The 22,833-nt window shown below is 40.1% G+C and overlaps 2 protein-coding genes across 2 annotated transcripts; one reads left to right on the forward strand and one right to left on the reverse strand.

Moving 5' to 3' along the window:
* Positions 1 to 7,505: 7,505 nt before the first annotated feature.
* On the reverse strand, positions 7,506 to 16,177 carry LOC122068769 (chaperone protein ClpB3, mitochondrial-like). The gene is made up of 3 exons (XM_042632653.1): positions 15,715 to 16,177; positions 7,864 to 8,082; positions 7,506 to 7,793 (listed from the first exon to the last, which is right to left on the reverse strand). Exons 1-3 carry the CDS (start codon positions 16,000 to 16,002, stop codon positions 7,521 to 7,523), a joined length of 780 nt encoding a protein of 259 aa, XP_042488587.1. The 5' UTR covers positions 16,003 to 16,177; the 3' UTR covers positions 7,506 to 7,520.
* A 2,998-nt stretch (positions 16,178 to 19,175) lies between these two features.
* LOC122068763 (replication termination factor 2) lies at positions 19,176 to 20,731 on the forward strand. The gene has a single exon (XM_042632647.1). It carries the CDS (start codon positions 19,326 to 19,328, stop codon positions 20,475 to 20,477), a length of 1,152 nt encoding a protein of 383 aa, XP_042488581.1. The 5' UTR covers positions 19,176 to 19,325; the 3' UTR covers positions 20,478 to 20,731.
* The last annotated feature ends 2,102 nt before the right edge of the window (positions 20,732 to 22,833 follow it).

The following is a 22,833-nucleotide window of genomic DNA, read 5'->3' on the forward strand; positions in this document are numbered from 1 at the left end:
GCCAACTCAAACCGTCACAAATTTAAAAAGGGTAGAGATTAACCAAACATGTTCCAGAAGGGGTGGGGGAGGACATGTTGGCAGGGCCCTGCAGTAGAAAATCATCAAAAGACAAAAACCCAACCAAGACAAAGGACTTCCAATTAGGCAATGCACAACCTAGGGAAAGCACGCAAGTTGGAGATCAATAACAAATTGCCACCTCAACAAGCATGTATCAAGAAGGAAGAAATAAAGGATGCCTTACCAAAACAATGTAATACTGGTTTCAGTGGTTTTGGCATGTGGAAGGTGACAATTTAAAACAAAAATAGCTGAAATGCAAGTACATGAAATTTTACTTCTGAATTACTTTTACATAGTATAGTAAACGAAAATAATAAAATTGACTACCGGTTACACAAGAATACAAAGTTTTCACTGGAAAACTGGCATACATGTTAACTTAAACATTCTATATTTCAGAGAATTGGTTTTTAAGGCATTTTTTTTTCAAAAGGAAATAGCAGATATTGATTTGCCATAATGCAAATTTTCCAAGTTCCAAAAAACTTCAAGAGGCTATGAATCTTCTAATGAAACCTATACTTATACCAAAAACCAATTCAACATTATCTAATCATTACAAAACTCAACCTTATCCCAACTAGAGAGGACCTCTTGGAGCTTCAAGGTAAACCACTTCTTCCCCAAACTTTCTTTCTTTTTTCTCTTTTTTTTTTTCAACATTGTAGTAAACATAGTATAATTCTTTTAAAGCAACCATATGTGCTATGTTTGCCACCTCCACATCCTCACAGTCTCAGTGAGCCATTTCCTAGGTTGGAATACCTACAACATATTGATGATGGGGCTTATAGGTGGGCAGTGATGGACTTTCAGAACAATTGGGCCCAAACATGTTATGGGATTCATCTGTGTTGCATTCAGAAGAGCGGCAACAACATCTGCAATGGCACGCATCTCGTGGATTGGAGCTACCTAGAAACACCTCCTAGTATTGAGTAGTGAGTGTGATGCAGCAGCACACCGATGGATCGATCCAAGCATGCTCCAGAACCCGGATCAAGACCCAAATCCAATTTGGGTTCCAAGTTAATAATTTGGATTCTAAGTTTAATAGAATATTTAGGATTTTATTTTTATTTGAGAATATTTGTTCCCTATTTGAGTCCTTAGTTGTTTCTTTATTTTGTTAGCTTAGGTGTAGGAGATTTTATTTCCATCTTAGTTTTTTATTTTTAATTAGAAGGTTTTTAATTTTATTTTATTATATATTGGACATGTAATTCATGGGAAGAATAGTTGATTATTGAAGAAAAATTAAGATTACTGCCTGCGTGCCTGCTTCTCTTCCCCCCAACCTCCCCTTCTTCTTCCTCTTCCCTGCGGTCTCCCTCTATCTCCCCTCCTCTGCTGTCTTTCTTCTTTCCCTCTTTATTTCTTCTTATTCATCTTCTCTGGAACTCCCCCTGCCCCCCCCCCTTCTTCTCTTATTTCTTCCTTGTCCAGCGAGGCACCCCCCTTCCTCTTCCCTACGATCTCCCTCTCTCTCCTCTTCTCCTGTCTTTCTTCCTCCTGGTTCTCTCTTCTGTTCTGGTTCTCAGTTACCGCGTTCTTAGCAGTCCAGGTACTGAACCTCTCCCCTATTGATTCTTCACCCTTCCATCTCAGTTTCTAGGAACTGATCCAATACCCAAGGGCGACCCAGGTTGCCAAATCTGGAACCCATTAGCTCCCTGAACTGAGATTCCTAACATGAAATCAGGTCTGGTTCTGTCCTATCACCAACAGCAGTTTCAGGTAATTTGTTTTCATGATTCAAGCACTGTTTCAGTGGATTATTATTACTTGGGCTGCGTGAAGGAATGGGCTGCGAATCTGCTTCCAAAATCAGGGCTCAAGTCGATCTTGCATGAGGGATTTTTGGTTGTTCAAACTCTCTTCTCTCCTGCTGGTTCTATCGCCTGTAACCTCTCCCCAAGGTTGAAGACAACCTAATCGATGTGTTTATTTCAAGTTCTTCATTCTGCCTTTCCCATTATACCCCTGTGAAACCCCTTTAAGCCGTTTTTCCATTTTGTCCTTTAACTTCTTTGGTTCCAAATCCAGCCTTGACAATAATTTAATTTCCCACTTGGTTCCTCTCCCCTAATCGACCCATTGAAACACTAGAGATTTCTGGTTAATTACAATAGTGCCATTCCACCCTAATCCTTGCTATTTCAATTGAATTACAAGTTTGCCATTACTTGAGTATTTATCCCTTGGATAGGACATTTATTTACCAAATTGCCACTACTCCTAGTCTTTGATCTCTAAGTATTTAATTGGGCCCACATCCAATCGGGTTGGTTCTCGTGGGGCCCACCGGCCCCCCATTATATATCAATGCCCAAATTATCATTTATGCAAATGATTATTATGTATGCTTTTAATGTCTTGCTTTATCATATTGTAGAGAAGTATTATGTTGTAGACTCAGGATATGCGAGTAGGAATGGATATTTGACACCATTTAAAGGAGAGAGATATCATATACCAGATTATAATGGAGGAAGAAGACAACCCAGAAGTACTAAGGAATTGTTTAATTATAGTCATTCTTCTTTAAGGAATCATATTGAGCATTGTTTTGGGATTTTAAAATCAAGATTCCCTATTTTAAAAAACATGCCTCAATTCTCACTTGGTTACCAAAGTTATATTGTGATAGGTTGTTGTGGACTTCATAACTATATCAAATCTGAACAAATAGCAGATGCACTTTTTCAACAATTCGGGAAAGATTACTACGATCCTAATAAAGAGAGAGTCAGGGTAGTCAACGTTCACGGAGAACAAGAAGATGGTGATGTTGCTGGTACTTCTACTACAATTCATCAGGGCAATCAACGTGTACAAGGAAGACAGATGAATGAACTAAGGATACAAATAGCAAATCAAATGGCAGTAGATAAGGGTTACCCCCTAATTTGATTGTTTATGTAATAAAATTTCAAGACACCTATTTCCAGCTATGATTTTTATTTTGTAATTCCTATAAACTTGAATAGTAAACTTTTGTTTTTTTATTAAGATAAATGTGGAAACTCTTTATGCTTCTATTTTATTATTTTCTTTAAGTAATAGTATTTTAAAAGATAATTTCATAAACAAATTATTTCCTTATTTAAGTTAAATTTGACCATAATAGCATGTATGTAATTATTGATTTTATTGTTCAAAAGTGAATTTATATAAAGTGTTTGTCAAATGTTGTAATGGGGGGCCGGTGGGCCCCACGAGAACCAACCCGATTGGATGTGGGCCCAATTAAATACTTAGAGATCAAAGACTAGGAGTAGTGGCAATTTGGTAAATAAATGTCCTATCCAAGGGATAAATATTCAAGTAATGGCAAACTTGTGATTCAATTGAAATAGCAAGGATTAGGGTGGAATGGCACTATTGTAATTAACCAGAAATCTCTAGTGTTTTAATGGGTCGATTAGGGGAGAGGAACCAAGTGGGAAATTAAATTATTGTCAAGGCTGGATTTGGAACCAAAGAAGTTAAAGGACAAAATGGAAAAACGGCTTAAAGGGGTTTCACAGGGGTATAATGGGAAAGGCAGAATGAAGAACTTGAAATAAACCCATCGATTAGGTTGTCTTCAACCTTGGGGAGAGGTTACAGGCGACAGAACCAGTAGGAGAGAAGAGAGTTTGAACAACCAAAAATCCCTCATGCAAGATCGACTTGAGCCCTGATTTTGGAAGCAGATTCGCAGCCCATTCCTTCACGCAGCCCAAGTAATAATAATCCACTGAAACAGTGCTTGAATCATGAAAACAAATTACCTGAAACTGTTGTTGGTGATAGGACAGAACCAGACCTGTTTTCAGGTTAGGAATCTCAGTTCAGGGAGCTAATGGGTTCTAGATTTGGCAACCTGGGTCGCCCTTGGGTATCGGCTCAGTTCCTAGAAACTGAGATGGAAGGGTGAAGAATCAATAGGGGAGAGGTTCAGTACCTGGACTGCTAAGAACGCAGTAACTGAGAACCAGAACAGAAGAGAGAACCAGGAGGAAGAAAGACAGGAGAAGAGGAGAGAGAGGGAGATCGCAGGGAAGAAGAAGAGGAAAGGGGGTGCCTCGCTGGACAAGGAAGAAATAAGAGAAGAAGGGGGGGGGGCGGGGGGAGTTCCAGAGAAGATGAATAAGAAGAAATAAAGAGGGAAAGAAGAAAGACAGCAGAAGAGGGAAGGGGATCCTCGCAGAGGAGGAGGAGAGAAAGAGAAGAAGGGGGCAGGGGGGAGAGAGGCAGCCACGCAGGCACTACTCAAATCAATTTTTCTTCATTAATCCACCATTCTTCCCATGAATTACATGTCCAATATATAATAAAATAAAATTAAAAACCTTCTAATTAAAAATAAAAAACTAAGATAGAAATAAAATCTCCTACACCTAAGCTAACAAAATAAAGAAACAACTAAGGACTCAAATAGGGAACAAATATTCTCAAATAAAAATAAAATCCTAAATATTCTATTAAATTTAGAATCCAAATTAGTAACTTGGAACCCAAATTGGATCTGGGTCTTGATCCGGGTTCTGGAGCATGCTTGGATCGATCCATCGGTGTGCTGCTGCATCACTAATCCCTTTGCAATTTCTTTGGGCACAAAGAAACAATGTTCAAAATTTCAGTTAAAATTACTGAAATTTTGTGAAAAATAGGTGCAATACCTAGGTCTTATCAAGTTTCGGGGTTCGGTATTGTTTCAGACAAGCCCTTTGTATAAAATGCATGGTTTCAATCAAAACTTCAACCCATTTGTTAGTTTCAAAAGTATCAACTCCAAATAGAGAAGCTTCCTAGAAGACCTCAGTTTTTGTATTTTTTGTCAAAACACTCCCATATCTTTGTGGTACAAGGTGTTGGGCAATACTGGAGTGCATCTACAGCAACAATTTGCTGCATTTGTAGAAGTTTTTTGCAAGATTCAAAGTTGAAGGCATATCACTTTTCCCAAAAAATGGTTTTTTTGCAAAAAGGGTAACTTGCTAGTATTCTTCACTTATAGAAAGTCTATAATGAACCGTGTGTTAAAAGAAGGGTGTACCCAATGCACGAGGCTCCCGCCACTACGGAGTCTGGGGAGGGTCATAATGTACACAACCTTAACCCCCACTTGGCAAGAGGCTGTTTCCTGACTTGAAACCATGACCACTTGATCACAATAGAGCAACCTTACCGTTGCACTGAGGTCCACCCTCTAATGAACCATGTATAACATTTGATAATTATGAAATCGTTTCTAATTTAATGTTTATTCATTTCTAATGTATATTTCAGTTGTTTTAATTGAATTATGCATGTTCTAGTACTTAATATTGTGCAAAATAGGTTATATATATATATATATATTTACTAGGTTTTGGCCAGGTTTCAACCGTAACCAAAACTTTGAACCTTCCACAGAAAAAGCAAAACAGGAAAGTCTTCAAAGAAAAGGGGAGCGGGGGCAAGGGTTTATACAAGATAGTGCCCACAGGTGAGCTCCTTTGTTTGGATCATCCTTATGTCTCCAAAGAGTTCATGGGGATCAATCAATCTTTCTTGGAATACTATTGATGGTCTTTAGCGGATGACTGAACATTTGTCTTGTTTGTGTACATGATAAACTAATAAATACAAGAAAAATACTGGGCTTGATGTTTTCTAGGGTAGAGAAGATAAGATTAAAAGAACAAATACCCACAGGACAGAAGCACAGCGGTCCAAGTAAGTACACAATATGGTAGAATAGAGAAAGTCAAATGACTGTAGAATAGAGAAAGTCAAATGACTCAGGATCCAATGGTCAGACAGGGCTGGGATTTGGATCGATTAGACCCCTCACTATGATAGTTAATTCCCTGAAGAACAAGCTGATCCAATGGTTGAATCTGCTGTAATGAAGTGTAGAAGAAAACAAAAACTTAGAATAACAGATTTTAGCAACTACGGAAAACATAAGTAACTCCAAATCTGTGGGTCTGAATATCCTCAAATTATAATCACACATAGCGCTAACAGGGAAGAAAATAATATCAAAAGAAGATGCCAATCTAAGGGCTGGATCCCTTGGATTGACTAGAATATCAATTTGATTCCCTGCAGCCAGAAATTAGAACTACAGAAGAACAGTGAACTCAGAGCTGCAAATCAGTATGTAACAGTGACAAACAATTGTTAGAACAGTAAGGGATGGAAGGAAAGACGGAAGAAAACCAACTCAAACCTAGATATCCTGACTTGTCAGAAAACAACCAAACCAGAAGAAAAAACATGGATGAGCAGAAACCATAGGGGGGAATTCTGTACTGGAAACCTGCAGAAACTTCAATGGCAAAAGAGATGTGATAAAACAATAAATAAATCTTAAAATGAAAGTGAGACACACCTAGAATAAGGCCACGGTAGGGTGGAGTATACCTGCTGGAGAAATCCTACAGAAATCAATGGAAGAAAGAACAAGGAAAAAAGAAGATAGAGAAAGAGGGGTATGATCTGGCTTCACCACCCACCATTCCAAGGATTCCACCACCTTGGAGTTGCGGTTGCTTCACCATTGTAGCTGCTACTTCATTGAAGGAGGAGACTCAAACATAGTTTGCCAAATCGTGCGATAGGTTCCCTTCCTCTTTATTTATAAGAAAGCAATTCACAACTAAAAAAAATTAGTAACCCAACCATGCGTGGGCTATTGGCTGCCGAATAACTTGTTCTTCAATATAAGAAAATAGAAAGTAGGAAATCAGAAACTCCAACTTACTACTATGGAGACAAATACAAAATTAGAAACTTAAAGGGTGCGGGGGGGTTGGGGAACTAGACTATTCCAGCAATAAAATCTTCACTCCAATATGCTATCTTCCATGAGCCCATAAAATCTTCAAGAAGCTCTTCTCCATGCAATGCAACAACCAAACTCCAAAAGTTCTTCTCCACGGAATGGTCTATGGGACCTACAAATCTGTCAAAATATCTCCCTCTCCAGCTGCTGGTCTGGCTACATACAGCAGAACATGGGCTTGAAGATGGGCTTAAGTATAACCAATATATGGGCCCGACTATTACTCAAGTCGATGGCCAGAAATCAGGCTTGGTTGGACTGGCTATAACTTAACCCAACAGGATTAATTAGGAGCCTATTGGGCTGGCCTTGTACTGCACCAGAACTAAAAGGAGTATTAAGTGTAAATACTTTTTGTTGAAGTACTGGTATTAATTTTTAATGCCGGTTCATAAAACCACCAAGTGCCCTCCATTAATCAACTGAAGATAGATATTTGATAAGTGCTGTGTGCTACACAATCTATGCATCCTATGGCTTCACAAAATATAAGATAAAATAAACCACTAGGCCTTAACCAACTAATTGGATCAGCAAGCAACCCATACTGGGAAAGACAAAAAGAATGGAAACTAAAGTAGTGAATGCACAAGACATGAAAAAAAACAATTTTTATATGTAACAGTATAGCTGCTCAAGAATCAAACATATTAAAGGGATGATTTATACTCTGGTCAGTAACTCTTTGATTTCCACGAACAGCTTGGACAGCATCTTTCAACTCCTTTTCACCAAGTTGTAGGTTCTTTAATAACTGCTGACCAAACCTTTTATCATTCAGAAATGCTAACAATAGGTGTTCCACTGACAAGAAGTCGTCACCCAATTCCTTTTTATGTTTCCTCGCATTGTCCAAGAGAGATTGAAGATGTGAACCCATTATGGGCCCACTGGTATCACCTACAACCTGCCACAATGAATAAGCCATCAGAACTTCACGACTAAGCCAGTGTTAATATTTAGCTCGCATAATGTACCTTAGGTTGCTGTCGGATAAAGTCATCTGTAGCCTGTAAGACCGAAGAATTATCAATGCCAGCTTTTGTGAATATTCTACGAGCCAAACCATCCTTTTGCTCTAGAAGTGCTTTCATTAAATGTTCAGTTTCCACCACTTGTTGCTTGCTAAGACGTGCTGCATCAACAGCCCCGACAATTCCCTCCCATGCCATCTCAGTGTACTCTGACTGATTAACCTGGTAAGAACAAATCAAACCATGAAAAAGAAAGAAACTGCAGCTGGAGTCCTGCTAATAAAAGTTCTTCCTTGTTGATGGTTGCATTTCCTCCAGGAAAGAATCAAATAACCTACCATTTCTTCAAGACCCCAAGTTCTCTCCCTGGTGGCAATTGTCTTTGTATGTGAGTGAGACTGGATAGATAATTGGGTAGGTAAGTGTGGGTGTATGCATGTGTACTTTTTTCTTTCTTTTTTTTTGGTGGGCGTTGGGGGTGAAATTGGGATTACCCTCTGGTTTAAAAAAAGGTCAGTGAATGTTTGCAGATATTAAGTTTTCATAGATATTGAGGTAGCTAGTGGTATGGATCAGTTGAATTTGGAACAATAATGACAAGGTTTTGTTTTCACAGAAGTCCTCTCATAACTCGCTTATGATACTGGAGAGGCATCATACTAACTTACAAATAACGGGAGGAACCTAGTCCTACTCAAGATGGAGTCTCGTGTGGATTAGAACCTCAATGGCTTTCAAACCAAATATACAAGGAAATAGGAATCCAGTCGGTGAACCAATGTAACTGTGTTAGAAGGAGGAAAACTAAAAGAAAAAAGGGGGTATAAAAGAGACATGTGATACTCCTTTTTGTCCTTTTTGGTGACAGTGGGTGCTGTGGATGATGCCTTTGGAGTCGAGGAGTCGATGCACTCCATTTAACGCATGGAAGTATTTTATGGGTGATGGTCTCATTTCAGGTTTATTTGGGATTGTAAGGAATTGCATACAAGGATTCAACTGGAAATCCTGGTTTCAAAGATCAGCGAATCCCAATCTTAGATGGGATTGGCTGGGATGATCCCAACTTTATAGGCAGACATCAACTTAATCAACAGTGGATCTTCCAATCATGCTAGTGGGTTGGTTTATCCATCATAGATTAGAGTGGCAATTGCTGAGACCAACCAAATCCTAGTCCCTTGAATTTGACTTGGACTATTCAAGCTTCGGGAAAATATTTTACACAACAGAGATGGCAATAATACTTCTCCTACGTTAACGCTGGTGTAAAAAAGCTTTTCACAGCTTTCCTCATGTACAAATTTTAGAAAATAAAACTCTTTTTGTTTCTGATCAAACCCAAAATTTAATAAATAAAGATCCAAGGGAAGCCTCCTCCCACTTGAGTTATCCCTTTGCCATGCAAGCTCTATAATATTTTTTTCTTAAAAGATCTTCAACTAGAAAATAATAAGGATCTTGACACTATATCTGGATCTATTCCGAATAATAATAAAACATTTGCTTATATTATTCAAAATAAAAAATTCTATGAATTTAAAGAGAGGGGGGGGGGGGAACCATTATAGCCACATTGGCACTGCCTAAGAACGGAGGTCAGAGGAGAACCCCTATCACTTAGGCCTGAATGAGTGCCTTTAACAGTGCACTCAGAGTTCACGGGGTGTGCCCAACATCTCCTTTTCAAGAAATAGAGAGAAGAATTGGAAGTGACCATGGACTTGCAATATAGGGTGGATGCAACTCTGTTGTCACAGGAATAGCAAAGATGAAACTGCTTGTAGCGGAGAGGCAAGATAAGAGTTCTAGTACAGGTTCAGGATAATGGAACAAGTGGTAACCAGTACAACCCATTCTTCATATGCTTGATTTATACAGTACTTCAATGCATGAAGAAAGAACCCTGTGAAGATCCCAGGAACCTAAGACTTGTCGGTGCAAGTGCATAGTCATACAGGAACATGTTGTTGGTGTACAATGTTTTGTATTCCGTCATAGTTTAATCCAGGGAGTACTGATGCAGCGCCTCGACAGACAGGATGACAGTCCCACTAGCCAGTTAGCGGGCCGTGGGGGTTGCAAGGGGGGCAACAGGCCCCCCTGCATAGTAGGGGGTGTAGGGGGGCGCAGCCCCCCGCTCGAATTTTTTATTTAAGGGCAATTGTGTACTTTCCGGATTAAGGTTTTTTCGCTACATATTTGTTGCTACTTGCTAGGGTTTCTTTTTCTGTAATGGAAACAATACTGAGAGGTGTGAGGGACGAGCGTTGTAACCCTATTCTCCATTGATAGTGAAGCAGGTCACCGGGGACATAGGCAATCTTGCCGAACCTCGTAAATCTATGTGCATTGCATGTTCTTGTTTTTCCATTATCTTCTGCATCGTTTTAGGGTTGAGTTTCTACAAATTGGTATCAAAGCTCTAGATTTCCGTTTCATAGGATTTACTATCACGACGGCAGAGAAGGATCGACTGTCAAGTATGATATCGAGAGGTTTAATGGGAAGAACAATTTCACCCTCTAGCGTCAAAAAATGATCTTCTGATGCAACAGGGTTTAGCGAAAACGTTGTTGGGGAAGTCAAAGAAATCTGCAAAAATTACTAACGAAGATTGAAAAGAGATTGAGGAAAAGGCGGTAAGTGCTATTCGATTGAATCTTTCTGATGATGCCCTACAATATGTTGTGAGTATCAAATATGCACCGCAATTATAAGCGAAACTTGAAAGGATCTACATGAAGAAGTCCTTAACGAACAAGTTATTCATGAAGAAGCAATTGTATTCTCTACAGATGGAGGAAGGTACAGATCTATTAAAGCATCTTAACATGTTCAATCATATCGTAAGTAAACTTACAAACCTAGAGGTTAAGATCGAGGATGAAGACAAGGCGTTACTGGTGCTATCGTCACTCCCAGAATCATATGATCACCTAGTAACGATTCTCTTATACGGGAAGGAGACCCTTGAGATGGATGAAATCACGGCTGTCCTCATGTCCAATGACACAAGAAAGAAGGCCAGTAGTACGAAATCTCAAGGAGAATGTTTTTTCAGAGGTGACAAGGAGCAGGAAAGAGGGAAATCAAATCAGAAGGGATCTAGGAAGAGTCGATCGAAATCAAAAGGGGCAAAGACAAAAGTCTCTTGTTACTATTGCAAAAATGAAGGTCATCTGAAGAGAGAGTGCCTGAAAAGGAAGGCGGACTTAAAGAAAAAAGATGTAGATAAGGTATCTGAGGAAGCTAGCGTGGTTGACAGTTCAGATGGAGATAATGGAGATGTCATCTCTATATCATCAGGTAAGAATCAACCTTCTGATTCTTAGATTTTAGATTCTGGATGTTCATATCACATGTGTCCACATAAGGATTGGTTTGATACATATCAATCATATAATGGTGGGTCTGTCTTGATGGGGAATGATGTTGTATGCAAGACCATTGGGATAGGCACTATCAAAATCAAGATGTTTGATGGGATAGTAAGAACTTTAGCAGATGTGAGACATGTACCCAGAATTAAGGAAAAACTTAGTATCTTTGGGGGCACTTGACTCAAATGGCTGCAAGTACATAGCAGAAGGTAGAGTTCTCAAAGTTATTAAGGGTGTTATGGTTGTCATGAAGGGACAGCTAACAGGAAACCTATACAGACTCATAGGGAGCACAGTTACAAGTGGAGCATCCGTGACTACAGATGCAGGACTTGATACAAATAACACCTATCTGTGGCACATGCGGTTAGGGCATATGGGAGAAAGAGGATTGATGGAGCTTCATAAAGGAAACTGTTGAAGGGAGTGAAAACTTGTAAACTGAATTCCTGCAAGTATTGTGTGTTCGGGAAACAGTGCAACGTTAGTTTCAAAACTGCAAAACATAAGAGTAAAGGGTGCTTGATTATTTACACATCGATGTATGGGGTCCTTCAATAACAAAATCTAAAGGTGGGGTAGAATACTTTGTGACCTTTGTTGATGATTACTCAAGGAAAGTCTGGATCTACTTCATAAAGCACAAAAGTGAGGTGTTCACTAAATTTAAGGAATGGAAGGCAGAGGTAGAAACGAAGACAGGAAATAAAATTAAGTACTTGAGAATAGATAAGGGAGGGGAGTACACGTACAAGCCTTTTGTAGAATTGTGTAAAGCTAAAGGGATTACACGTCACTTCACGGTTCCAAAGACACCACAGCAAAATGGTGTAGCTGAAAGGATGAACAGAACACTTCTAGAAAGAGCTCGGAGTATGAGGCTGAATGCAGGGTTGAACAAGAGATTTTGGGCAGAAACAGTGAATGACATGTTTCCTCATCAACAGGTCTCCATCAAAGGCGATTTATTGTAAAATTCCTAAAGAGGTATGGACAAGAAAACCAGTAGATTATTCTATTCTAAAAATATTAGGTTGTCCAGTCTATGCGCATGTTGAGAGTGAGCAGTGTTCCAAGTAAGACTCAAAGTCTAAGCAGTGTATCTTTCTTGGTTTTAAGAAAGGCATAAAGGGATTCAAGTTGTGAGATCCAAGTTCACAGAAAGTTGTGGTTAGCAGGGACGTTGTGTTTGATGAGTCTCATATGGTGAAGTCAAATTACAATTCACAAGCAGTTGATAAAAATAAAGAAGGTTCTACTGTGCAGGTGGAGTTAGGTGAGTCAGAAACAACAAGAGAGAATGAGTCATCCAGTGATTTACTAGGACAACAGGTACCAATAGAAGTTCCCAATACTGTGGCAAAGAGTAAAAGGTAACGTACTCACAAAGCACTTGTGAGATACGGGTTTGAGGACATGATTGCTTATGCCCTCACTGTAGGTACAAGTGATCCATCTTCCTACTATGATGCTTTGAGTGATACATAGCATGATAAATGGATGGCAACTATGATGGAGGATATAGAGTCTCTACAAAACAACAAGACTTGGGAGATTGTGGAAAACCCCAAGGGAAGAAAAATCATTGGGTGTAAATAGCTCTTTCATAAGAAAGAGGCAACAACTGAGAAGGAGTGTGAAAGGTATAAGGCCAGACTTGTAGCCAAGGGCTATGCACAGAAGAAAGGGATAGACTACAATGAAATATTCTCTCCAGTGGTAAAACACACTTCGATCCGAGTACTACTTGCTTTGGTGGCCAAGTATGATTTGGAGCTTGAGCAGCTTGATGTGAAGACTGCATTTTTTCATGGTGACTCGGATGAACAGATTTACATGGAACAACTTGAAGGTTTTAAGGTGCAAGGAAAGGAAGATCATCTTTGTCTGCTTAAGAGGTCACTTTATGGTCTTAAGCAATCTCCTAGGCAGTGGTACAAGCGTTTTGATTCCCACATAATGAAGATTGGCTACACAAGAAGTGAGTATGATAGTTATGTCTATTATAAAGTGTCAAGTGATAATTCCATTATTTTGTTGATGCTTTATGTTGATGACATGCTCATTGCTACAAAGAACAAACATGATATAGTCTCTTTGAAGCCTTTGTTGAGTGCTAAATTTGAGATGAAGGATCTTAGTGCTGCTAAGAAGATCCTTAGCATGGAAATCCTTAGAGATAAAAATGCAGGTAAACTTTGAGTAACTCAGAAGAGGTATATTGAAAAGGTGCTAGAGTGTTTCAACATGGAAAATGCTAAGCCGGTTAGTACTCCGTTAGCTAGCCACTTTAAGTTATCTGAAAAGGAATGCCCTACAACACATGAGGAGGTGGAGCATATGTCTCAGGTCCCCTATGCTTGTGCAGTTAGGAGTCTCATGTATGCTATGGTTTGTAGCAGGCCGGAGTTGTCTCATGCAGTCAGTGTTGTTAGCAGATACATGAGTAATCCAGGGAAGGAGCATTAGAATGCAATTAAGTGGATCTTCAAATATTTGAGCAAGACCAAAGATATAGGTGTTATATTCAGCGGCAAGGGAAGTTCCACAGAATTAGCGGGTTATGTTAATTCTGACTATGCTGGTGATTTAGACAAGAGGAGGTCTACTACAGGGTATGTATTTATATTGGCTGGTGGACCTATATCATGGAGGGCGATGCTTCAGTCTACAGTTGCATTGTCCACTACAGAGGCAAAGTACATGGCGGCAATTGAGGCTGCTAAGGAAGGAGTCTAGTTGGTTGGATCGGTTCGTGAGTTGGGTTTGGAACAAGGAGGTACAGTGTTACATTGTGACAGTCAGAGTGACATACATCTTGCAAAGAATCAAGTGTTTCATACAAGGACAAAGCATATTGATGTGAGCTTTCACAAGATCAGGGAGCTTGTGTCAGAAGGCAGTATTCACTTGAGAAAAATTCATATAGATCTCAATCTTGCAGATATGTTAACCAAGCCAATTACTACAGACGAGGGACGCAAGAAACAAGTGCGGGTTTGTACCTCTGATGAGGTACGGGGATGAAGACATCTACAGGTTATCTTTACAGGAGGCTCGACAAAATTCAAGCCAATGTGGAGATTGTTGGTGTACGATGTCTTGTATTCCGTCACAATTTAATCCAGGGAGTATACTGATGCAGCGCCTCGACAGGCAAGATGACGGTCCCGCTAGCCTGTTAGCTAGCCGTGGGGGTTGTAAGGGGGGCAGGAGGCCCCCTGCATAGCAGGGACTGTAAGGAGCGCAGCCCCCCGCTCGAATTTTTTATTTGAGGGCAATTGTGTATTTTTCGGATTAATGTTTTTTCGCTATATATTTATAGCGAGGGTTTCTTTCTCTATAATGAAAACAATACTGAGAGGTGTGAGGGACGAGCGTTGTAACCCTATTCTCCATTGATAGTGAAGCAGGATCCCATCTCACCGGGAACGTAGACAATCTTGCCGAACCTCATAAATCTATGTGCATTGCATGTTCTTGTTTTTTCATTATCTCCTACATCATTTTAGGGATGCGTTTCTACACATGTATCATTATGGGAAGATATGTTTAGAAGGAGAATAGTGGGTTTTGGTCATCAAGGTGTAAACATCCATTCATTAGCACCAAAATTTTGTACATTACAACCGTTTTCCATTTGGCTTGCTCATATCAACAACGCGATCTCATAGTTGCAAGAATTCACATGGACATCAACTCCTCTAACTATGAGTTCAAGCACAATACTGAACCAACTTCAATCCTCAACCCATGAACTTATACCACCCCTAATAAATTGCTAATACAAGTTCTGATCAACCAGTACACTGACATGTGTATGACTGGCACTTTTCACCGCAACATCTGACTAGTTTTTTTGTTATTCCTGATCAAATGACATGACTGGGAAAACTATCAAAATCCATATGCCACTGATGCTAATGCCGACATCTAGCACATTGGATGTTTAATTAGAGTTCTCCATAAGAAGTTACATGTAATGATACTATCATTGCAGAAATCCTGCATTCATGAAAACTTACCATCCTTCAAGATTCTTACATTAACTTGAGTCTAAAGGTCAGGAACACACATATAAACCTCATTGGAAACTGTAAAATTCATAAACATTGAAATGAGGAACACAATATCGAGAAGTATTGATCTGAGATTGGTTCCAGCTGAAATACTCAATAGAATCCCATGGTAGCTTAGTGAACCAACGAAACCTCTGCCCCATTTGCTTTCGACCAGGACTAGCTGTAGACTACTTCCAGAAAATAACTAACTTTATCAATAAGAACAAGAACGAATGTATCATTCAAACTGTTAGCCTCTCCAACATCCAAATATCAGGAACGTTCTCAGTAACATTCCTCCAATCCCTTTGATACCAATTAACCAAAACACAGAATGCAAAGCATTAACGACTCCATTTAAAAATGCGCAACAAAAATCGTAACTTCTTTCAAAAGAAAGAATGGCGAACCTGAGAGGAGCTCACAGAAGCATGGTACGAAGGAGTAGAGGAGTGAAAAAGACGAAGGGGACCCTTCTCGACGCCATTCAAGGAATTGACAGACTTAGCGACCCCGTCTGTGACTCCCGTCGGTGAATAAGCAACCGAAGAGATACCATTCGAAGCGATTGTCACACCAGAGAGTTCAGCGGAGAGAGGCACAAAGAGGCGACTGTGATGAGGAGCGGAGCAACCACTGTTTCTGGCGTTCATAGCAGCATAGGCTGACCTCACAAGCCTAGGCGCTCTGCCCGCCATGTTCAAAGGAATCGAAGGTTTGTGAAATTTGCTATTTGGATAAACGGATTAAGGATTTTGAAGCTATACAAGAGAAACTTGGGGAAGGGGAAACTATGAAAGCGTGGAACTTTCAGTCGCTGGAAGTGAGACGAAGCTTGTAGAAGTATCAGGAAGAGACGCAGGTGAGAGAATAGACTCTGCTCCTGCGGTCCTGCCTACGTCCTGACATTGGGCCGGGCCTTGTTTAATAACTTTTAATGAATACCAGGCCCAACCCGGGAAAAAAGAGGGTATGTATCAAGGTCTTAGGCATGTAGATCTCCTCCCAAAATTTAATAATCAAAAATTTAGAATGTTTTTGGTCTTTACATAAATCATGCAAAATAGTGATTACAAAATTTTTCCTTTTAATTATAATTTTAGGGAGAAGATTGAAAGGGGGTTGGTGTTGTTGTACCCTCCACTACCAGCTTGAAGATAGTTTTTTCCTTTGTTTTAATTTAAAGGAGGGAGAAGTGATGGCTACTCAATCATGCCCCCCTCCTCTCACAAGATCGTCAAAAAATGATGCATTTACCCTTGGGTGCATACCTAAACATGCACTGTCATTGTCCTAAGTATTGGTTTGGAGGACATGACCAAGTAAGCAATATCAAGTCTTAATTTATTTTTGGATAAAAACTTGCGTGTCTCTACACCCAGACACAGGTGGATGTAAAAAGACGACATCCCCCCCGCCCAGATGACCCTACGCAGCCTCCTATAGGCTTGTGCCCTGATGCAATGGTTGTGCAAACGACATGTTCTATTGCCCTTCAATTTCACTTTTCTTCCCTCTAATTCTTTGCGACAAAAGGAGACTAACTATATATATATATATATATATAAGTTCTATGAGCTGATAGCGAAGGCTATGCCAGCACCCTCTCAATCTGTCCTCTTGATTGAGGGTTTCATCACCAATTTCCAGAACCCTCTCCCATAAAAAGTTTGGGTATGGGGGATTCTTACCCCCACTCTCTAACATAACTAACATTCGCTCCTTGTGACCTTGTGAGTCTTTATTGACAAAACCACTTCACACCATGGTTCAAGGGATTAATATCCAATTGGTAGAAAATGCCCGAATTAGATCCACAAAGGTGATGAGCTATCCTAAATCAGCAGATTGCTACCTTTTTTTAAATGACAATCAAAGGTATTTCGATCTGATTGAGACTAGTAATCCAAATACTGATTTTCTAAAACCTTGCATCACACACACTAATTGGTGTGATGTGGGAGATTCCTCCATCTTGGGCTGAGATGAATGCTCTCCAAGTACACATAAGAGGCCAACACTTGTCCCACTTCTTACCATTTTCATGGTAAAAGGGGTATTTTATGAAAATAAAAGGAAGAAGAGTTGGCCGAACATGCAGGTGAACATCCATGCGGAGGATCCACACTCCCCATGCGGGCATGTTGGAAAACCCTTGCCCATAAAATAATTTTGGGTAATTTACAGCGCCACCCTTTGGAGAATGCCACAATCATAAGACCACCTCCTCTGTTTTACCAAATTAAATTCAGGCCCCCTAACGTCAATCACTGTTAAATAAGGCTTTAAAATGACAATTCTACCCTTTTGACTAAAACCCTTCTTCCCTCCTCGTTGGGAGTGGTATCCTAGGATCTACGGTCAATTCATTGATGTTGAAGCCCATGGCCAACCATATGAAGTCATATTTGATGTATGGCACGTCTGGTGGGGAAATGGATCTTGAGATGATTCGAACAAGCCGGTGTTTAAGGTCACCCGTGCCATCATAGCCCATAAGGAACCCGCTCTAATTTCCTCTGGCTCGGTTCCTGCATCGTTAAACCGGTTCAACTGCGAAATCAGACCGGGTTTAAGAAGCGGGGTATTACAACGACACTTGGTATAGAGCACCATCTTTCTTGGGGATCATTCCGTCATTCCCTGGAAGGATGAGGTGATTGCAGTGATCCAATGTGTGTAGTTGTTTCAAGTGATCATTGAGTGCTTGAATGAAACCCTTACCATCAACGTTTTCCTTCCACTTATAGTATTCCTCATAAGCATTTCAAGAACAATTCTCCATTGCCTTTGCCCATGATTTTCAATCCTTTACTGATCATTGCCCATCGTTGCTCATTGCCATCAAAGATTAGCATTGTCTTGATTTCTTGCATTATGTGGTCATTCTCGATGGTGCTGCCATGTGTCATCTTGGAATACCACGTGCTCTCTTGTCGGTTCCAGAAGAACCAGATGTTCGTGAGATCTTCCCAATAGTAGCTGAGCTACTCTGTGATGATGCCAATTGTTCTTCCTCCTTCACATGCAAAAAATAACCATTTTCCTTCTATGTGTTAAGTATGTCAAGAATAAAAAAAACAAAGTTAGACAAGAAGAAGAAGAAAAATAGTTGTCATGATTATGATATGATGTTTATCCAATGGAGTATGTCTTCATCAATGGCATCAACCAAGAATTCAAGTCTCCAAGTCTCTGAACTCTGGAGTTCTTTCTCCCTCTCACTGGTGAAATTGAAGGCAAGGCATCCCCAGATCCAAAACATATGGAGGGCGTTTGGATTCACAACCTTACCCCATCTATCCAAAACCACTAGGATTGGTTTCTTGTTGAAATGCCACATCTCCTGAACCTCCCTAAGAATAACTGGAGAAAACCAAAATCCGCCTAAAATCAACCCATCAGTGATCGAACTATCAAGAATCAAAGATCGGATTTTATACAAGCATCGATAAATCACTATCGTTGTCCTTCACCGATGCCGTTGTTGCCATCCATTGCCATTGCCGCTGCCGTCATGATCTTCGATGCTCTTAACAACCACCTGTGATAGATTTGGGAGAAAGATATAATACCTTATTACATGGGTATTTTAGGTACTCCATATTTAATAAGGGTATTTAAGTATTTAAAATAAAATATAGTTACTGACATCAGCATATGTGGTATATTCCTTAACGGAGACTGACGGTATGGGGTCTGAGTCTAATTTTATGAAAGATAGGAGGTGTTCCTATAATACTAACATTGAGTGGCATTGTAAATTACCCAATAGTTTTCATTCCTCTTCTACAGCGGCACACACAACTGGGGCCCGCACCATCAAACCCCAGCGGCCCAGCCCAACTCCTAAGCTAAGTAGTCTCTCGGCTGACGCCCACCCCATTCCCAACGGTTGCCGCACAAGGTTCAGCTTCAGAAGAACGTAAGAGGAAGAGAGACGGGGTGAGAAGCCTTTAGAGCCAAACGCAGAACGAAATCAGAGACAAAATCCGAAGAAACATCTTTTGGAGGAGAAATCATGAAATTACAAGATCAAATGCAGGTATTCATTCAATCCCCAGAACTTCGAGTCCCATCTCGTGCCCTAACTGTGAACCCTAATCAAACTCTTCGCCATCTCAAGCTCTCCTTTCTCCCTCCAACAACTCCCTCTCAAACCCTAAACTCCATCTACTTCACCTTCAATGGGAAACCCCTCCACGACTCAGCCACTCTCTTTGATTCCCGAATTCTCCCTTTCTCCCATTTATTGCTTCGAATTAAAGTCTCTGGTGGCGGCGGCGATGGCGGTGCAACTGGTGCCGAGTCACGGGATTGCTATCTCAACATGTATGCCGTGAAGAAGCCTGATAAAGTCGATCCCAATGAGACTAGGTTATCGCGGTGGACGACTTGTGCGCTCTCCTTCGAGCCCCTGAAGCATCCTTGCGTCATCGATCGCCTTGGAAATGTGTTCAATAAGGAGCCGCTTGTGGAGGCGTTGTTAGGGAAGAAGTTGCCGAAGGGATTTGGGCATATTAAGGGTTTGAGGGATATGATCCCAATTGAACTCTCTGTGATTCCTGGGGTGAAAGATGATGATATCAGCATCGAGACGAAGTTTCAGTGCCCAATTTCGGGTCTTGAGTTCAATGGAAAGTACAAGTTCCTTGCGCTGAGGAGTTGCGGCCATGTTTTGAGTGCGAAGGCATTGAAAGAAGTGAACTCATCGGCTTGTTTGGTTTGTCATAAAGAGTTCTCAGAGTCTGATAAGATTGTAATTAATGGGAGTCCAGAGGAAGTGTCGGAATTGAGAGAAAGAATGGAAGAAGAAAAGGCGAAGTTGAGAGAGAAGGAGAAGAAGCAGAAGAAGAAGCTGAAGAATGGGGAAGTAACTGGGTCTGACGGTGTTTGCTTGGAACCATCTCGGTTAAGTGGTAAAAAGCATGGTGTTGATGACCAGACTGTGGAGAAGGCTTCGGCTAAGATTGAAGGAAATGGGAAGATTGCTAATGGAGTTGTTGTTGCTGCGAAGGGGACAAATAATGCGCCGGTGAAACGGTTCAAAGCAGCTGATATGGCACCACCTAATGCTACTAAGGAAGTGTACGCTTCTATTTTCACATCTTCGAGGAAATCAACTTTTAAAGAGACATATAGTTGCAGATCTCTCCCGCTGGGTAGAAACTAATTGATGGCTGGATTTGGTTATGATGATGTATTTTATTGTTTTATTATGGATTTCTTGTAGTTTTGGCCGGGAGATTGCCACTGAAAACTGAAATTCTCCCTCTTCATATCTTTGGTTGCCAAATTGAATTTGGTCATGATCAATCAAACCTTATCATTTCCTTTAACTGTCTTTGTAATTGGTCCTAAATGATGCTTTCCTCTGTACAATAGTTGTGATTTTGGTTTGATTATATGGTATTTCTGTTTATGTTCTGGGTTTTGTGTCACTAGGAATCAACTTATCTGATGCAGTGGTGTGGAAAGTTGGGGTGCTAAGCTTACAAGAAGAGGCAACCTTGAGTCTCTTATTTATTTATCTATTAATTCAGAATAGGTTTTGGCTTTGTCATGCAGTTCTGATGTTAATACTGACTTCAAGCTTATTGTTGGACTGATTTTTTGAAATAACTAAACTAATCCAACGAATGAAAAGAAGAAAATTTTGCTGAACATCCAAGGGAGAATTTTTCCCGATCAAGGTGCTTCTCAGAATCATACTTTCTGTTTTACGAATTTTGGTGACCTCTCGAAGAGAAAATAACTCAAGTTAACTTCTACTCAATGTACTCATAAGGCTAGCAAGTCCTCCATGACCCTTAAAGTTAGCAACCATCTAGTCAAGGACTCTTTATAACTGAAGAGACCTGATTGTTACTCCAACCGTGATTCTTTCTTCTTTTATTTCGCTAGATCTTTCAAAGCTCATTCTCTTTGACTAGAGTAATTTTAATAATGTCTTAAATTCCTCATATCAGGTCAATTTTAGATGGCATTACTAGTCTTAGTGAGGATTTTCCCAGGTAGGTGTTGCCAATTTTCTGAATAGCAGTATTACATAGCCTTTAAGACCAAGGAAATCTGATAATACTGACTTTAACAATCACCATTTTATCTGCATGGATAGATGGCAATAATGTTATACAAGCTTTAGAGGGTGGACCTTGGTGCAACGGTAAAAGTTGGCTCCATTGTGACCAAGTGGTCACATGTTCAAGTCAGGAAACACCTCTCCGCGAAGCGGGGGTAAGGCTGTGTCCATTATGACCCTCCCTAGACCCTGCAGTGGCGAGAGCCTCGTGCACTTGGTACGCCCTTTTTTACACAAGCCTGATGGATGGACATGATACTAATTCACTGATTTTTCCATAACAACCAGCAGTATGTCCCTTTCTTTCATTACAGTCTTTCAATATTTTGAAATTTTTTGAAAATCATTTCAAAACCATAAGTCTGATGGAGATGATACACTGATTCTTTCCTGAAACCACTCCTTTTGCATTTTTGGTCTTCAGTTTAATTTTTAGCTCTCAAAGTGGGAATTTGACTTAAAAAGGTATCCTTCTGTAAAACCTTAAGAGATTGTATCTAATTAAATCTGAGCCTGATTTGATTATCCACCTACTTGATCGTAAGTAGATCCAAGATTTATATAATCTAAAGATATCAGACCTAGGTCAGAATCTTTTTTTTTTTTTTAATCTGACTTGGATTGGATAGGTTCAGAATCTGCAATCCTTTAACTCAACAACCACGCCAATGGGAAATTATTCAAAATATGATCTGGAGAAGTAAACCATCTGTGCGCCATCCCATCTATTTGCATGAAGTTCTAAACTTTATGAAATACTAACGAGTAATAGGCTGAGAGTTCTGAGTGTATCTAGATCATTACAATCCAGAACCTCTAGACATGAGCTCGTGGAGAGAGAATGTACTTTTGCTGGAGTAGTTAAAGAGAACTTGAATTCAAGATTGGTTTACTCTATCATAGTATTATGCATTTTTTAGGTTCGGGGGAGGGGGGGTGAGGGAAGAAGGCTGGATTCGATCCCAGGCCTGCGGGATGGCATCCCACAGGCGTTACCAGTATAACACAAAGACACCCTGAGGATCACTGTACCCTTGATTTATTAAGGAGACAAATCCTAGGATGGTTGGGCTGGAAAAATTAATGTTAGGGTAGTATCGGCTGATTGTTTGGTATTGGTCTGCAGTGAATTCTGCTGGAAAATAGTCCCTTCCATTGAAGCAATGTGCAGGCAGGACTTTTGCCATAGCATCTGTATATGGATTATGGAGTTCAAGGTTTCAAATGGCATGGAGAATATAATCGTTTATTACACTATTCCAAGTTTAAGATACATCCAATTTTAGGTCTGTTACCTTGTCTGGATGGTCTTTCATTTCAATTATCTATCAAAAAAGAATATAATATCTTTTGCTATTCTAAGTGGTTATTCTATTCTGGTTAATGAAGAACTTGTCATTCTGACTTCTTGGCTTCAGGAATTCCTATATAACTTAAGCGACACAAT

The sequence above is a fragment of the Macadamia integrifolia genome, unplaced genomic scaffold, assembly GCF_013358625.1.
Source record: "Macadamia integrifolia cultivar HAES 741 unplaced genomic scaffold, SCU_Mint_v3 scaffold457, whole genome shotgun sequence".
NCBI classification, from domain to species: Eukaryota; Viridiplantae; Streptophyta; class Magnoliopsida; order Proteales; family Proteaceae; genus Macadamia; species Macadamia integrifolia.

Excerpts from the sequence above, each read along its gene's own strand:
- LOC122068763 (XM_042632647.1), top strand. The coding sequence starts at position 19,326 with ATGAAATTACAAGATCAAATGCAGGTATTCATTCAATCCCCAGAACTT.
- LOC122068769 (XM_042632653.1), bottom strand. The coding sequence starts at position 16,002 with ATGGCGGGCAGAGCGCCTAGGCTTGTGAGGTCAGCCTATGCTGCTATG. Across the intron at positions 8,083-15,714 it reads CTTCTGTGAGCTCCTCTCAG|GTTAATCAGTCAGAGTACAC; the intron begins GTTCGCCATTCT and ends TGTTCTTACCAG. Across the intron at positions 7,794-7,863 it reads TTATCCGACAGCAACCTAAG|GTTGTAGGTGATACCAGTGG; the intron begins GTACATTATGCG and ends TCATTGTGGCAG.